At 39.3% G+C, this 19,333-nt stretch overlaps 1 protein-coding gene across 6 annotated transcripts in view; it reads right to left on the bottom strand.

The window, feature by feature from the left end:
- PHF20 (PHD finger protein 20) overlaps nt 1-19,333 on the bottom strand; it is a 147,156-nt gene that overhangs the window by 108,628 nt on the left and 19,195 nt on the right. For 5 of the 6 annotated variants that reach the window (XM_049868735.1, XM_049868734.1, XM_049868729.1 and 2 more), the window contains one exon: nt 15,231-15,345. In XM_049868735.1, the coding sequence (XP_049724692.1) occupies nt 15,231-15,313 (83 nt within the window). In that variant the 5' untranslated portion in view covers nt 15,314-15,345. Of the gene's footprint in view, nt 1-15,230; nt 15,346-17,250; nt 17,379-19,333 lie in introns of all 6 variants that reach the window. The other variant, XM_049868730.1, reaches the window with a different exon arrangement.

The following is a 19,333-nucleotide window of genomic DNA, read 5'->3' on the forward strand; positions in this document are numbered from 1 at the left end:
ATGAAGATTTACTGTTCTATAGGGTGGCTACGAGTTGGAATTGACTCCAGGGCCGTGGGTTTGGTTTTGTTGTTTTGGTATACCTGTGGTTATAACCCCATTTGGAAATGGGTTTTCTTTGTTATGATAATGAAGTAATATTAGTATAGGGTATGTCTTAAATCAATCTCTTTAGAGTTATAAAAAGAACAGACGGAGCAAGCAAGCAAGCAGATAATGGGGAAGACAGATGCCACAATACATGAGATCTCCAAGGAACCAGGGAACAGAAGATGAAAAGAGACAAGGACCTTCCCCCAGAACCAATATAGAGAGAAAGCCTTCTCCTAGAGTAAAACCCAGTGTCGTCGAGTTGATTCCAACTCATAGCGACCCTATAGGACAGGGTAGAACTGCCCCCCATAGAGTTCCCAATTTGGACTTCTAGTCTCCTAAACTATGAAAAAATAAATTTCTGTTAAAGCCACCCATTTGTGTTGTCTGTTACAGCAGCACTAGACAACTAAGACACCACCTCACAATATTGCGAGGATTAAATGAGATAAAACATGTGAAACCTTTAGACTTGTGCCTGGTAGAGAGTAATCACTCAATAAATGATAGCTAATAAGCAAAGACATAAGCATGAGACTATAGGATTCACAATCCTTGGCAGTCAACGTTAAAGGCCAAAGCCAAATATCCCACTGGCTTCTAAACTTATTAAGGGACCTGTGTAAGTTTTCTTCATTCCATAGCACCTAGCATAACACGTGACTCAGAGAAGACATTCAATACATGTCTGGAATGCTCAGAAAAGAAAGGTTAAAAAAAAAGATGATGCAAGAAGAGAAGCTGTCTGAACCAGGGACTCAGACTTGATCAGTGTAAATAATTCTAATAGGAAAAAAAGGGGTCCAAGGAAATTATAAAGCTCAGATTTTAAAACCCTCTATGTAAGAAATGGAAGGAGACCATGATCAATTCAGGTGGAAACACAGTGGCAGAAACAAGCCAAAGAGTAAGGAGAGCAACAGATGGAAGAAGCTTTTCTCACTGTGTTCAGAGGAAAAACAGAGAAGGCCAGGCCCACTGCTGTGGGCAGATGGTGCACTCCTGACAGATGACACAAAGAAGGTGGAAGAAGGCGAAACAAGCGGCTTCCATCAAGCCATCCTTAAGGGGAAACTCCAGCCTCTCACACATTAGAAAGCCAGTCCATCTACACAACCCTGGAGGTAAATAGGGCTGGCAGGGACAGCCCTTCTACGGACTACCAAAAAAAAAAAAGCCAAACCCATTGCCGTGGAGTCGATTCTGACTTATAAGGACTGGATATGTGAAACATTCCCCAAAGTGATAGATTTATTTTGATAAGAAGACATGAAAAAAACTCCCAGAAGTAACGATCTCCAAAGAAAATCTAAATCTGTATTTTACAAACTCCTCTCTCTAAAAATATAAAAATCCTACTTCCGTGATTTCTGTGGGAGCCTATAATTTGAGAAAAGCTACCTTGGAAATTTACAAATAAATTCTGGTAAGGTGCACAGAACGCCATCTTCAAACAGACCTAGGTGTTGCACAACATGATGAACACAATGTCACTGAATTTACATGCAAAGAATGTTGAAATGGCAAATGTTATGGTCCATACATATTTACCACAATAAAAAATAAGTAAAATAAAATAAATTAAAAAAACAGACCTACATGAGTCAGATTCACAACTAGATTGTGACTTTGGGCAAGTTTTTTACCTCTGAGCCTCAGTTCCAAATGGGCATTGTTGTGAAGATTAAATGAGATAATCTGTGTAAAGCAATTAGCACATCTGACACACAGTAAATCCCTTATAAATGTCTGCTGTCATTGCTATGCGGAAACCCTGGTGGCGTAGTGGTTAAGTGCTACTGGTTTTTTGGGTTTTTTTTTTTATTGTTGTTTTTAGTTTAACAGGAACACAGTAAGTGCGGTGTACAAGGGTAAGACAGAAACCAAGCTTCTGTAAAAGCAATAAAACCAAAAACTAAACCAAACCCATTGCAGTTGGGTCAATTCTGACTCGTAGTGACCCTATAGGACAGAGTAGAACTGCCCTATAGGGTTTCCAAGGAGCGCCTGGTAGATCTGAACTGCCGACCTTTTGGTTAGCAGCCGTAGCTCTTAACTCTTAGCACTATGTCACCAGGGTTTCCGTAAAGCAATAAAGATGAAATTAATTAAAGGTATGTTGTTGTTGTTAGGTGCCAACAAGTCAGTTCCAACTCATAGAGACCCTACACATAACAGAAGAAAACACAGCCCGGTCCTGCGCCATCCTCCCAATTGTTAACTATGCTTGAGCCCATTGTTGCAACCACTGTGTCAATCCATCTCATTGAGGGTCTTCCTCTTTTTCAGTGACCCTCTACTTTACCAAGCATGATGTCCTTCTCCAGGGACTAATCCCTCCTGATAACATGTCCAAAGTACGTGAAACATCGTTGCTTCTAAGGGGCATTCTGATTATACTTCTTCCAAGACAAATTGTTCGTTATTTTGGCAGTCCATGGTATATTCAATATTCTTCTCGCCAGCACCACAATTCAAAGTCGTCAATTCTTTTTCAGTCATTGTCCAACTTTCGCATGCAAATGAGGCAACTGAAAACACCATGGCTTGGGTCAGGTGCACCTTAGTCCTCAAGGTGACATCTTTGCTTTTTAACACTTTAAAGGGATCTCCTGCAGCCGATTTGCCCAAATGCAATGCATTTTTTGATTTCCTGACTGCTGCTTCCATGGGTGATAATTGTGGATCTAAGTAAAATGAAATCCTTGACAACCTCAATCTTTTCTCCGTTTATCATGAAGTTGCTTATTGATCCAGTTGTGAGGATTTCTGTTTTCTTTATGTTGAGGTGTAATCCATAAATATGAAGCATTAATCCAGAAAGACCCAGCACTCACTTTGGTGAAATCTGTGTCTCCATGCACTTCTACTGCCACATGGGTTTTGAAAAATACATCAACCTCTTTCATACATTTTTGTTTGTTTGTTTTACAACAAGCAGCAAATCCGGAAATTACAGATAATATCACCGAGGAAAGGAACCACCTGGGAGGCATGGCAGGCCTTTGGAGTCAGATCAACAGGGGTTCAAAACCCAGCTCTACCACTCACCAGCTCTGTAATTTGGGACAAAAGACTTTCGCCTCTGTGAGCCTCAGTTTAGTTTTATTTCCTCATTTATAAAGCTGAAACAATAAACAATCTTGTAGCTTTTTGAGAAGACTTAATAGATACATTGCATGTGAAGAGCCTGGCACAGAGTCGGCCCTCAACAAATGGTAGGTCTTTTATATAACTGCTATCTACTTCTGCAATATTAAAAACATTTTCCCTCAGGTTTAAGACATAAGCAATCAAAACAACCTAGGAAAATGTTTTCCTATAGTCATTTGGAACTCATACCACAAACAATGCATTGAATACCTATTATGTTCCAGGTGCACTTTGAGGCACTGGGGATATATATCAGTGAACAAAACATATAATCCAGCTGTGATGGCCATGAAAAGGTGCCTATCACATCCTTAACTGCAGGGCAAGTAATTGACCCCAGCTGCAATGCTCTAAATCCAACACTACCTCTGTTGCCAAGGCCAGCTTTCCAGATTCTCCCAGCCAATGATTGAGCACACAGGGTTACTACTTCCTGGAATACAGACCCTTCCTGGAAGACAAGACTCTTCTGACGGTTTCTGCTGAAACTTTCCTAGACCTGCACTGCAGTCTAAGACCTCTACTACCCAATCTTTCGCCTCTGGCAGTCTTACAGGTCTCTCAGCCTCTTCCAGCCTCCTTCCCATTTCCCCTTACTGGCAATTCCCCAATAAATCTCTTGCACTGCTTATTTCTTTTTTTTTTAATATGTATGTTTATTTTCAATCTATTACATACCCTGTGGTCCTTTTTTTTTAACTGCAGTAAAAATATACACAACAAAATAAACAGCAATTTAACAATTTCTACATGTACAACTCAGTGATATTGATTATTCTTCCAGCTGAGTAATCATTCTTACTTTTTCCAAATTATCCCACCACCGTTAATTTACATTCAACACGTTGTAAGCAAATCACCCTCTTCCCCCCCTCCCACTCCTGATAACCACTAATATTTTTGGCTTATATATATATTTGCTTATTTCACATAAGTGAGATCGCAGAGTATTTGTCCTTTTGTGACTGTGATTTATTTCGCTCAGCATAATTTTTTCTAAGTTCATCCATGTTGTAGCATGCATCAGGACTTCAATATTCATACATCAGCTGATGGGCATTTCAATTGTTTCCACCTTATGGCTATCATGAATAGTGCTTCAATGAACACTGGTGTACATGTGTCTGTTCGCGTAGCTACTTTCAGGTCTTCTGGGTATATACGTAAGAGTGGAATCGCTGGGTCATATGGTTTTCTATTTGCGTTGCTTCTTGGAGAACCATATATGTATATATATATATACACACACACATATATATTTCTAAGCTCCATCTACTGAAAAGGCCTAGAAGCAATGACATTCTAGCAGCAATAAACACACCCAGTGCCCAGAGCTTAATTTCTAAATACCACTTCCTATTAAAAGGAAGACCTCCTTAGAGAAATGGCTAATTCCAGGGTGTGGGGCAGGAAACTTGCAAGATAAGTTCTGGGGCTTCTAGTAGTGCGAGAAAGCAAGAAAATGCTCAAGGACTAACAAATGTGTCAAAAAGAACAAAGAAACTAGTTTAAAGGGCCTCCCACTGGCCAAATTTGGAATAATTTTAGCACCAAAGAAAATGAAGGTAACTGACTGTAACACCACTGAATAATCTGGGTCCTTCGTTAAAAAAAAAAAAAAAAGAAAGAAAACAGTTCTTCTTAGAGAAGAACACCGGCTAATAAAATACAGACAGAATGATTTCAGTAGAAAATCACCAACCATCCATCTCCAGTGATTCAGGCAAGGATTCTAAGTAGATGCTAAAATCATTACATAAATGACAGGGTAACAGGATACTGACAGATCCCAAAGGATCCCTACAGACTAATTACTACAGGCACAGGGAAAAAAAAAAACCTTTGCAATGGTGAGACAGAGTCATTACCTTAATCAAGTGGTATGCTAAACAGTGGGACAACCTAACTTTAAGCACCCCTGCTGAGAAAAAAAAAATTTTTTTTTTTTTACGCTGCTATGCAGTATGAAACACACAGCACCACCACTGAAGCACTCTGCAGAATAATGTTTAATCTGAAGTCTAGATCCAACTTCCAGTTTACTGGAAATATAAGGGAATAAAAAAAAAAAAATTTTTTTTTTTTTTATAAGGGAATACAAGAAACAAGTTAAACTCACCAAGAGAAAACTACGTGACCACCTCAGAATGTGGAACGTGCCACAAGACAACTGCTCGGACCACCTCAGAATGTGGAACGTGCCACAAGACAACTGCTCGGAACGCTTAAAAATAAATAAATAATAAACCCCACGAAGGATGAAAAAGAGGGGAGGGAGGAGGACTGCCATGGAATAAAAGCAACTAAAAAGACGTTAAGACAAAAATGTAATATGTGAACCTTGGCTGGATCATGGTTTTAAAAAAAAAAGGTGTCAAAGACACTCTTGGGACAACAGGAAAATCTGAATATGGTCTGGAAATATGGAATTATTGTTAATTATCCTTAACTGCACTGCAGTGAGTATATAACACAAATGGGGTAAACATGTTAACAATCACTGCACTATTCTCTCAACTTTTCATTATGTTTGAAAATTTTCACAATAGAAAGCCGGAACTCATTTACTTCAGAAATCCAAAAATAGGAACAAATAATGCAAGGATTCAGAGGTAAAAGTCAAAAGGAAATAAGCTGTGAGGAGCTGGACCCTAACCCTCACACCATGTTTCATCTCAATAAACTGGTTAAGCACTCACCTGCTAACTGAAAGGCCACTGGTTCAAACTCACCAGCAGCTCTGCGGAAGAAAAGACCTGACAATCTGCTCATAAAGATTTACAGCTTAGGAAATGCTACGGAGCAGTTCTGTTCTGTCCTGTGGGGTCGATACCAGTGGGAATCAACTGGACAGCACACAACAACAACATTCAAAGTCAAAGACATTCAAACTAAACAATTAATAATAATGCCCTTTTAAATGTCTAGTCCTCTACATTAGGAATTTGGGGGAAACATTACCAGAATGTGTTTTTAAGTGCTTTTTTAAAAAAATAGAAGTCAAGCAGATTAAAGACACTCCGAAAGTTCTGGTTATTTCAAAGAAGCTATGAACTCAAGTCTACCTGGGTTCAAACCACCACCACCACCACCCCCCACCCCCCACCCCCCCACACACGCTGACTTTGGGCAGATGACTTCATCTCTCTGAGCCTCTTTTTCTTACTGGTGAAGTGAGGCTCATAATGACACCCATTCCTCACAGGGCTGCCCAGTGGAAAATTCAGACCAAGCAATGAAGTGCATTATACCCATAAACCTGGCCCAAGGATTCTTTTAAAGGTTAACTTCAGACTGCTCCTAAAAATTCTTACAAATTGGCCACGTTTTCGCTTTTACAGGGAAAACACAATTAAAAACAAAATGAATGGCTGCATTTTCCTGGCAATGTGAAATACAAAATGCTTGCACAAGAATGATCCTACCTAATCCACACAACAATCCAGTTATAATTTTCTGTTCTGCCTACAAGGAAACTGAGGTTTGAAGAGGTAAAGTAACTTGACCAAGAAAACTTGGCTAGAAGTGGAGTAACTGAGACTCTAATCCAGAACTCCTTACTCTAAAATAAATTACAAGCATTTGTCACTACACTAGGTTTTAGCTTTAAAACTTCTGTGGAAATGCTACAATCTACAGATCACAGGCTGAACTGTTGATTTGCTCCTTCCACTTGGAAGAGGATTCAGGCAGCAAATTTATCTGAGCACGGCACAAAGACACTGGACTTCTCTGTAGTCACCAGCATCCAAAGAAATTCAGCCATGTGACTTTTAGAACTGATCCTACAGCACTGGCAGCCCTCTCCCCCAAAACCGTGCGTGTTCCCAAATGTTTACTGCAGCTTACTCATGGCTCCAGCCTCACCTTCCCCGAGAAGCCTTTCCCACCTCCCCACTGGAGCAGTAGGGCTCTTCCTTCCTTCCCTGGACTGCTGCTGCCTTAGCCCAGTGGTCTAAAACCAGACCACTCCGGCCACCAGCTGATCCGTCTGTCCCCACTACAAGACCAAATGCAGGCAGGGACAGCATTCTATTCAGTGCCTGACATAAAGCTTGCAAAATTAACAAATAAATGAATGAGTAAATAAATACAAAAAACTGGAAGCAAAAAAGCTCTACAATGGCAGAATGCTGAACTGAAATATAATGTATCCACTCAAGAGAATAAACAGGTAATGCTAAGATTATGCTAATATATTAACTAAAAGAAAAAAAAGAGTATATAAAAATCCTATATATACCCTGATCATGATTGTTTACATAAACAATTACCGGAAAGACTAATTTGTTAGGTTGTTGGAATTACAAGTAACTTTCCTATTTTACAAAATAATGTTATAGCACATTAGAAAAAAATATGATGTAAGTATAAACAAAATCAAAATAATTGACTCATGGATCTAAAATCTATTCTAACAAAAAGGATTATAGGTAAGATTTAACAAAGCTTCAAAAAATTGCTGCAGAGAATAAAGGAAAAAAACACCCTCCTCATTTTCTAAGACTAGTGTAAATCTGCACTGAAACTGGACAAGGACAGCACAAGAAGAGGTTAAAAACCAAAAGTCCTAATGAGCATGAATACAAAAATCCCCACAAAAAACATTAACTAACTCAATCTGGTAATTTATTCACTTACTCAATGGCCTAATGCAGTTAAGCCAGGAATTAAAGACAAGACTGTTCAACATTAGAAAACCTATTAATCCCACATAGCATATTAATAGATTAAAGGAAAAAAATACATATGATCAATTCATCATATGCCCATAAAGTATTAAATTCAACACTCAAACTCATACATCCATGGTCAATTGATTTTCAACAAGTGTGTCAAATCCATCCAATGAGGAAAGAATAAGTCTCTTTAATAAACAGTGCTGGAACAATTGAATCTTCACAAGCAAAAGAATGAACCTGGACCCTTACCTCACACCATATGTAAAAACTAACTCAAAATGGATCAAAAGCCTAAATATAAAAACTAAAACCATGAAACTCTTAGAAGAAAGCACAGAAGTAATGCTTCAGGACCTAGTTATTTTAATAAGTGATTTTTAGGTATGACACCAAAAGCACAAGTAGCAAAAGACAAAACAGATAAATGGGACCTCATCAAAATTAGAAACTTTTGTGCTCCCAGACAGAAAGGGAGAAAAATGTAGAACAACAACAACAACAACAAAAAAAAAACAGCTTGCTGGTCTGACAGAGACTGGAGAAACCCCAAGAGTATGGCCCCTGACACCCTTTTAACTCAGTACTGAAGTCACTCCTGGGGTTCACTCTTCAGCCAAAGATTAGACAGGTCTATAGGACCATAGAGTCACAATGAGTCGGAACCAACTTGATGGCAATGGGTTTGGTTTTGGTTTGGTTACAGGGCCGACAATAACATACACGAGGGACGTGCTTCACAGTTTAATCACATATACGAGGGTAACAAGCACACCAGCCCAAAAGTAAAGATGAGAAGGCAGGAAGGGACAGGAAAACTGGACGAATGAAAACAGGGAAACTGGGGTGGAGAACTGGAGAGTGTTGACACATCGCTGTGTAGGCAACCAATGTCACAAAAACAATTTGTGTATTAACTGTTTAATGAGAAAATAACTTACTTTGTAAACTTTGACCTAAATCACACACACAAAAAAAAAAACACTTTTGCGCATCAAAGGACTTTATCGAGAAAGTAAAGAGACAACCTACAGATTGGATGATAATTTTTAAAAACAATATATACATCAGATAATGGTTTAATATCCAGAAAAGCAACAGACAAAAAGACAAACAATCCAATCAAAAAATGTCCAAAGAACTTGAAAAGACACTTCACCAAAGAGGATATACAAATGGCCAATAAGCACAGGAAAAGATGCTCAGTGTCTTTAGTCATTAACCCTGTTGCTGTTGAGTTAATTTCAACTCATGGCAATTCCATGTGTTACAGAGTAGAACTGCTACATAGCATTTTCTTAGCTATAATCTTTACAAAAGCAGACTGCCAGGTCTTTCTTCTGCAGCACCACCAACCTTTAGGTTAGCTGTCCATCGCAAATCGTTGGACCACATTAGTCGTTGTTGTGTGCCATCTCGAGTCTATTCTGACTCATAGAGAATCTATAGGACAGAGCAGAACTGTCCCATAAGGTTTCCAAAGCTGTATCTTTGAGAAGCACACCGCCACACCTTTCACCGGTGAAGCAGCTGGTGGGCTCAAATCACTAACCTTTCAGTTAGCAACCAAGCACTTAACCATTGAATCAAACCACAATGAGGTATCACTTCACATCCACTAGGGTAGCTATGATTTGAAAAAAACAACAGGTGTTGGCAAGGATGTGGAGAAACTGGAACCCTCATCCATTGCTAATGGTAATATAAAATGGTACAGCCACTTTGGAAAACAGTTTGGAGGTTCCTCAAAAAGCTAAGCATAGAATTACCATATGAGCCAGCAATTCCACTCCTAGCTACATGCCCAAAAGAAACAAAGCAGGAGTGCAAACAGATACTTGTCCATCAATGTTCACGACAGCACTATTCACGATAGCCAAAACCAGCCTAAATGCCCACGGACAGAAGAATGGATAAACAAAATGTGGTACATACTGACAAAATCGTTTTGATTCTCCTGGAATCCAGATTTCTGGATTCATGAAATTGGGGTGAGCCATCCAGGCCATTTGCCCTTTGGTGTTCTTTTGAACCTTGCGCCTTTAAGGAACTGTTTTTCTAAAGCCACCTTCAAGTCACAGAATAGCCTAGTAAGCACCTTAGGGAAGATACGTTTGCCTCAGGCACTGGGCTCTTTTGGAAAATTACCTGTGTGCACCGAGTTTCAAGGAGTAAGAACCCCAGGGTCTGACTGGAAAATGTGTGGCAAGTCCCTAATGACTCTGTTTCTCCAAGGGTGTTGAACCTGCATGTGTTTTGATATTATCTCCTGAGGAATTAACATAACAATGGCCTATATAACCCACTTTCACTGTCCCCTTTCCAGTATGTCTTCCAGGCTGATATGTCTTCCCTCCGGGTTGATGCCAGATACCAATAGTATCTACTCACAATAAATACATTCTGTTACACTAATTTTTGGTGTTTTTCTGAGCATTAGGTTTTTTGACAATTCATACACTGGAATATTACTCAGCCATAAAGAGAAATAAGTCTTAACACAAGCTACAATATGGATGAACTCTGAAAGCATCATGCTGAGTGAAATAAGTTCATCAGAAAAGGACAAGTATTGTATGACCTCACTTACACGAAATATCTAGACTAGGCAAGTGTACAGAGATCAAAGTTTATTAATGGTTCCCAGGGATGGGGGAGAGGGAGTGGAAAAGCAGGACTCAATGCTAAACACTGAGCTTGTTAAGGGTGATGGCAGAATTTGTAAACAGGTAAGGGTACTGGTTGAAGAACATGACGAACATAATTAAAGTCATTTAACTGTACATGTAAAGATTGTTAAAATGTCAAAGGTTTTGTTACATACATATTTATCACAATAAAAAAAAGAAAAAAAATCAATATTCACTCAGACTAAAGAAAAACTTCCAGCAAATAAGGAATAGACAGGACTTCCTTAATCTGATTAAAAGCATCTACCATGACCCTAAAGGAAGCATTATCTAAATGGCAAAATTTCAAATGTGTTCCCATTAAAATCAAAAAGCAAGACAAGGAAGGCCACTATCACCACTACCATTCACCTTTACACTGGTATGGTCCTGGTCAAGACAACCAGAGTGAGAGCGCAGGAGACAGATGAAATAAAAGCCACAAGGAATGGGAAGGAAGAAGCAAACTATTGTTTGCAGATATATGATGGTCTACGTAGAAAATCCAAAAGAACCATTAGAACAAATACATCAAGGTTCCTGGATACAAGACCAGCACACAAAATCAACAGCACTTCTACATACCAGCAATAAGCAAATAAAAATGTAATATAAACAGACCCATTCGTTGTAGCAACAAAAACTAGAAGGTACTTAGGAGTTGTGAGCTAAAGAATTTAACTTCACCTATGGAATTTGGTCTTTGTCCTTGATTCCTGAGAGATAACCTCTAAAACCTTGGAATTACTCCAGTGATTAGTGTCTTTGATAAAGTCTCTAGGCTACACCTCAGGGTTTATGCTAATGAGGTGACTCAGGTGCGGGCTGGCCAGCCCAGAAAGACCACTTCCTGACTTTCCATGGGGGGGAGGAGGGTGGAGAATGATTCAGTCAATCATGCCTACATAATGAGGCCCAATAAAGGCTCAATGGGCTTCCTGGTTGGTAAGGACATCCATGCATGTGGGAGGATAGCCTGTCCCTTTTTGGGAACCCTCCCAGACCTCACCCTATACATCTTCGTTTGTATCCCTTTTGCTGTAATAAAACTGTAGTAATAAGTTTTTTTTTTTTCTTTTTTCAATAAGTATAGCGCTTCCCATTGAGTTCTGTAAGTGAGTTCTAGAACCTGGGGAAGTAGTGGGAGCCAGCATGGCAGAAAGGAGGGGGCCCTGGGAACCCCTGAGCTTAAGGTTGGTATCCTGAAGGGGTAGAGGGAAAGACCATATTTGTAGCCAGCAGATGAGAGGCAAAGGTCCCCGGGTGGTGCAGACGGTTTGCACACTACTACTAACCTAGAGGTTGGTGGTTTGGATATACCCAGTGGCACCACGGAAGAAAGGCCTGCCAATCTGCTTTCATAAAGATTACAGCCAGGAAAATCCTATGGAGCAGTTCCATTCAGTAACACATGGGGTTATCTTGAGTTGGAATTTACATGCCAACAGCTGGTTTAATTTTTTTGTTTGTTTGCTTTAGATCAGAAGTGAGGATCTCACGGGTGTCATGCAGCTGGCCGCTGAAGTCCTGGGGAGATCTAGCAGTCTGAAGGACTGTGCCCTTTGTCTTGTGAGGTCTGACCTAGCTCTTGGTAGTTAAGAGTCAGAGAAAGAAGAGCTGCGTGTGCAGCTGGTGTCAGAACCAAAGTGGAACAGTTGAATTGCACTGATTTTATTTCCATCCAGGAGTAAATCTAATAGATGATATGTAACCTCTTTTTTGGAGGCTATAAAACATTACTAAAGTTCATAAAGGAAAATGTGAATAAAAACAAAGGTATAATATCTTCAAGGATAGAAACTCTATCATAAAGATGTCAATTCCCCCAAATTAATTTATAAATTCAATACAATTTATTTAAAAGCTGCAGCAGTGTTTTTGAGAAACTCAACAATACAAAAATTCACATTGAAGAGTAAAGGTCTAAAAATAGTCACACAAAATAAAGCAAAACCCAAAGAGACAAAATCTGTCTTACTAGATATCAAAACTTACTTTAAAGCAATATCAATTAAATAATGTGTTGTTATTAGCACAGGAGTAAACATAAGCCAGTGAAATAGACTAAAGAGCTCAGAACAGACCCATGTAAATACAGGACTTGACGTACAGAAGTGGTACTGAAGAACAGTTGGGGAAGGATAGGCTATTGTACACATAACTTTAGGGCAACTGGCTATTCATATTGTGAAAACGATAATATTAATGACCAAGATCATCCCATATACACAATCAGTCCCAGGAGGATCAAACGTGAAGAGCAAAATTTTAAACCTTTTAGAAGAATATAAAAGAATAATTTTTAACTACCTGGTAGGGAAGAATGGCATAATCGAATCACAAAAAGGAAAATCCATAAAGTTTGATAATACACATTTTTAATTCTAAAACTTAGGACTTAATGTACAATGAAAGATACCATAAACAAATGAAAAGAAATGCCACGGGCGAGCAGAATATTTTTGCAACACAAATTAACAAAGAATTGCAATCAGTAACGTATTATTAAAAACATCTATAAATCGGTAAGAAAAGACAAATAATTCAATAGAAAAACAGAAAAGGACAAATCAACAGATGTCTAAAGAGATGCAATAAAGGCAACACAAAATAAAACAACAATAAAATTTCATAACTAACAGAATGACAAAACTAAAAACTCTGTCAAAGGCGAGGGTTGGTAAAGATATGAAGAAACAGAAGTTTCCCGTACTATTGGTGGGCTTATAAATTAATATAAGCATTTTGGAGAGCAACTTGGCTATGTCTAGTAAAACTAAAGGTATCAAACCACAGCTCAAGAACCATCAGTAGGTTGTAAAATCAAACGAATACTTCTTGACTAGCATTTTTTCGTGTTTTAAGGAAATAGAAAAAAAATTATCAGAGTACCATGTATGTATTAAGGGTAAGTATTGTTTCACAAAATTTTTGCTTCAGATAAATTTATATGCATGTATGAGTGGGTACTGCACTGGATTTAAAATGTTTCTTCCTGTAGGTTGTGGTCAAAAAGTTTAAAAGCCACGACCCAAGAAATATTCTTGCACATGTGCACAAAGACATTTACAAGGATAGTCATGGAAGCACTTTGAACAAAGTGAAAAACTGAGAATCTAAATGCCCATCAGTAGGGGACCGGATAAATAAAATGTGGTATATTCATAACTCCACACAGAAGTTAGAATGAATAGTCCATATATCAATATGGACAAATCATAAAAACATGTTGAGTATAAAAAGCAACATGCAGAAATGAAACTAACAGTATGATGTCATTTCTATAAGTTTTTTAAAAACACAAAATGATTCTAATTATAATTTATGGATACATATATGTAGTATAATGGTAAAAACATGGACAGAAAGGATACAACCAACTTCTACTGTATCTACGGAATTCCTCTACAGAATGAGGGAAGGGAATTGAATTGGGAAGAGCATAAAGGGTACTTTCATTACATCAGAAATGTCTTTTGTTTCTTTCATCTTAAAATATAAATCGAATGAAACAAAAATGTTAATATTTATTAGTTCTGAGTAACAAGTACACAGATTTTATTATTATATTTTTCTGTATTTTAATTTTTTCCCAAATTAAAACAAACAAAAAATCCTTTCTCTTGATTCCCTGGCACCAAACAGCTGCCTTACAAAATACTAAAAGAAACCAAAAAAGGAAATAATTATAGACAACACAAACAGCCTAAAAACAACTCGGTGTTCAAAGTGTCTCTAATCCTAAGATCAAATCTTTCAGCTCCAAAAAGTAACGGAGACAGTTTTCTGCTCCAGCCACTTCTCTGCCCCCTTCCAGTTTTTTCTTCCTACAACCCAGGAACTGGTCAACCTGTCTATTTAGAGATAATCCCCAGGAGAGGGGGCTTATCTCTTCCACAGGAAAACTCAAAAGGGTTTGAATTCTGAAACCCCACCCTCACCTTGAGCACTAACAAATGACTAAATTCTAGGATGCTCTCAACAACAACCACAATTGTACAGTTTATAAGGCTTTTCCCCACACAGTTTTATTATTTGATTCTCAAAACAACCCTGTGAGGTCAATATTATTGGTACCCACATTTACAGATGAACCTGATGCCCAAAGTGGCTAATTACTAGCCAGAGGTCACAGGTCAATGTCAAAGTCTGGAGTACATACAACCTCTCAGCTCTGGAATCCAATCACCCTGAAGTGCCCTTGCGTGATGACTATATTTCAACCACACTACAACACACCCAAGAAAACAGGAGGGGCTGTTCACAACACAGGAGCTATTTCCATCTAAGCCCTTTCCTTCATTCTTCCACCTCTGATCTTTTTCTCCTCTCTTCTTCCTGACAGGCAGCCAAGAACAAGAACACTGCCCCTATTAACTCTTCCATTCCCTGTATCAACTCATGTTTCTTTTTCCTCTGGCTGAACAAGAAAAAAAGGGAAACCAAGTATGAACACAGAGATCCATGCACCAAAGAAAAAGGACATTCCACGGCTCTAGCCTTAAGTCTCCGTCCATCTTCCAAGAGTCAGTGAGCAGGAAAACAAACAAAAAAAAGCCTAGGCTACCACTCTTTATCAGTGCTGACAAAGATCCTTTACAGAGGGGCTTTAATTAACAGAAAATTGTAAAAGTACCAGTTTTTTAATCGGTCCCGGGCTTCCAACTGGGCTCCCACTTCAAAGCTGATTCCTCGTCTGTTAGGTGGATGCTTTGTCATTTTCAGTCATCAACGGGGCTGCCTTTATTCTCCTGAAAAAGCCAATTAAATATTTATGAAACTTAGGCAAAGTCTGCCCAGAGTAGAGCATCACTCACTACACATAAGAGACAAACAGGCATTATTCAAAACACAAAGCTCCAGAAAACCTTGTCACCGCCTTCTTTCACTCTCTCATTCTAACACAGGCGTGCCTTCCACTGGTTCCTCCCTGTCTATTATTCAGCATCCTGCAGTCTCTGGATTTGTGAGGAGACCCTGCTTCAAGCACTGCTTACTAAGGACTCACCTGTAAGAGACCTCTCTAAGAACTTCAAAAACAATTACGCTCAAGGTCAAATTAAATCATTTACGACTGCTTTCAACAAATATTTACTGAGAACCTACTTAAAGTCTGGCATTAGGGAAACAGTCAAGACCAAAAGACACACAGTTCTTGCCCTCATGAAGCCTTCAGTCTACTGGGGGAAGACAAAAATTTAGCCAGTAAACACATAACTGTAATAACTGCAAGTTTAACTGCTACTTGAAGGAAGCAAACAAAAGCTTGGAGAATCACTGATATCTGGCTCTACTTCAGGAAGACTGGACAAGATCTGTTTATACTTTCTTTGATCCATTTATATTTTCTACTTCTTGAGTTAATTCTGACAATTTATATTTTCCTAAGTAATTACCCATTTTATACAGATTTTTTATTTTACCAGCATAGAATAATACAAAATATTCTAATTCCTTTTACTGCTTTTGGGTTTTTTCTTTTTTTTTCTCTTTATACAATTTTTTTCATTGCTTTTGAATCTTAAGTCATCTTCCCATTCTCAATCCTATTTTGTGTATTTGTGCTCACTTTTTTTTTTAATCAAGTCCTTCAGTACTAGAATTGGTAGTGATTTTCTAAATGAGTAAAACCTACCTATGTAATCAGGATTAAAAAGTAAAGCTATTTTGCTTTTAGGAAAAAAATGTATCAAATGAGGCCATTTATCTGAAAAGTGGCCCACACAAAAGACCAGTTCCTGGGATCACTGAGGTAATCTGCGAAGGGCCAAATGCAATCAAAGGGCCTAGTGGTGATTCTCATGGAGATCTAGCCCCTCTGACTTCCTGAAGCACTCAAGCAGGGCACCTCATGTAGCAGGCTACTCCAGACTAACTTCGTCTCTCCCACTAAACCCTGGATTTCTACAGTGTGGACTGCCCAAGCAATGCCAGAGCACAGTCAGGGCAACACCTGACACATACTAGAAGCACAATCTTTACAATGAATGAAGGTGGAAAATCACAAACATGGGTCCTCCTATCTGATGTGTAACGGCATCACATCTTATAAAGAATTTGCCTGCAATATATTATGCGAAAAAGGAATGATGCAAAATTACACTGCTTTCAGCAAACATTAAAATTCACATGCATTTAAAAAAAAAAAAAGACAATAGGTAAGTGGTAACTTTGGTGAAGGGTAAGAAAAAAAACAGTACACAATACTGGGAGAGTCAGCATAATATAACCAAGGCAAGGTCATGAAAGCTTCACAGGCACATCCAAACTCCCTGGGGGACCGAATTACAGAAATGAGCACTGGGGTCCATGGTCTCAAGGGACATCTAGCTCAACTGGCATAATATACTTTATAAAGAAAATGTTCTACATTCTACTCTGGTAAGTAGCAATCTTAAAAGCTTGTGAGAGGCCATCTAAGACATTCCACTGGTCCTACCCTGTCTGGACCAAGGCAGAATGAAGAAAACCAAAGATACAAGTAAAGATTAGTCTAAAGGACTAATGGACCGCAAGTATCATAGCCTCCACCCGACTGAGTCCAGCACAACTAGATGGTGCCCAGCTATCACCACTGACTGCTCTGACAGGGATGACAATAGAGGGTCCCAGACAGAGCTAGAGAACAATGTAGACAGGACAAAATTCTAACTCACAAAAAAAGTCCAGATTCTCTGGTCTGACAGAAACTGGAGAAACTCCAAGAGTATGGCCCGCAGACATCCTTTTAACTCAGTACTGAAGCACTCCTGAGGTCCACCCTTCAGCCACAGATAAGATAGGCCTATAAAACAAAATGAGACTAAATGGGCACACCAGCTCAGGGGCAAGGACAAGAAGGCAGGAGAGGACAGGAGAGCTGATAATGGGGAACCCAAGGTCGAAAAGGGAAGAGTGTTGACATGCCTTGGAGTTGGCAACCAATGTCAGAAAACAGTATGTGTATTAATTCCTTAAAGAGAAACTGATTTGCTCTGTAAACCTTTTCCTAAAGTGAAATTGAAAAAAGACAAAACACAGGTTGTAGACAATCTTTAAAGAGCCCTGGTGGTGCAGCGGTTAAGCAACGGTCTGCTAACTGAATGGTCGGTGGTTAGAATCCACCAGCCACTCTGAGGGAGAAAGATGTGGCAGTCCACTTCCACAAAGATTACAGCCTTGAAGCCCTATGGAACAGTTCTACCTTATCCTATAGGGTCACTGTGAGTCACAACTGACTTGATAGCAATGAGGTTTTTGTTGGTGTTGTTGTTAGGTGCTGTCGAGTCGGTTCCGACTCATGGCGACCCTATGCACAACAGAACAAAACAGTGCCGGGTCCTGAGCCATCCTTACAATCGTTATGCTTGAGCTCATTGTTGCAGCCACTGTGTCAATTCACCTCGTTGAGGGTCTTCCTCTTTTCCATTGACCCTGTACTCTGCCAAGCATGATGTCCTTCTCCAGGGACTGATCCCTCCTGACAACATGTATGTAAGACGCAGTCTCGCCATCCTTGCTTCTAAGGAGCATTCTGGCTGCACTTCTTCCAAGACAGATTTGTTCCTTCTTTTGGCAGTCCATGGTATATTCAATATCCTTCGCCAACACCACAATTCAAAGGCATCAATTCTTTTTCGGTCTTCCTTATTAATTGTCCAGCTTTCACATGCATATGATGCAATTGAAAATACCATGGCTTGGGTCAGATGCACCTTAGTCTCCAAGGTGACATCTTTGCTCTTCAACACTTTAAAGAGGTCCTTTGCAGCAGTAGGGTCGCTATGAATCGGAATTGACTTGACTGCGGTGGGTGGGTGGGCTGCAGATTTACCCAATGCAATGCGTCCTTTGATTTCTTGACTGCTGCTTCCATGGCTGTTGATTGTGGATTCAAGTAAAATGAAATCCTTCACAACTTCAATATCTTCTCCGTTTATCATGATGTTGCTCATTCTTCCAGTTGTGAGGGTTTTTGTTATTTTCTGTTAGATGTAATCCATACTGAAGGCTGTGGTCTTTGATCTTCATTAGTAAGTGCTTCAAGTCCTCTTCGTTTTCAGCAAGCAAGGTTGTGTCATCTGCATAACACAGGTTGTTAATGAGTCTTCCTCCAATCCTGATGCCCCGTTCTTCTTCATCTGGTCCAGCTTCTCAGATTATTGCCTCAGCATACAGATTGAATAGGTATGGTGAAAGAATACAACCCTGACGCACACCTTTCCTGACTTTAAACCAATCAGTATCCCCTTGTTCTGTCCAAACAACTGCCTCTTGATCTATGTAAAGGTTCCTCATGAGCACAATTAAGTGTTCTGGAATTCCCATTCTTCACAATGTTATCCATAGTTTGTTATGATCCACACAGTCAAATGCCTCTGCATAGTCAATAAAACACAGGTAAACATCCTTCTGACATCAGCAATGATATCCCTGGTTCCACGTCCTCTTCTGGAACCGGCCTGAATTTCTGGCAGTTCCCTGTCAATACACTGCTGCAGCCCTTTTTGAATGATCTTCAGCAAAATTTTGTTTGCGTGTGATATTAATGATATTGTTCTATAATTTCCATTTGGTTGGGTCACCTTTCTTGGGAATAGGCATAAATATGGATCTCTTCCAGTCAGTTGGCCAGGAAGCTGTCTTCCATATTTCTTGGCATAGGTGAGTGAGCACCTCCAGCGCTGCATCTGTTTGTTGAAACATCTCAATTCATATTCCATCAATTCCTGCAGCCTTGTTTTTCGCCAATGCCTTCAG

This window comes from Elephas maximus, chromosome 25, assembly GCF_024166365.1.
Source record: "Elephas maximus indicus isolate mEleMax1 chromosome 25, mEleMax1 primary haplotype, whole genome shotgun sequence".
NCBI lineage: Eukaryota > Metazoa > Chordata > Mammalia > Proboscidea > Elephantidae > Elephas > Elephas maximus.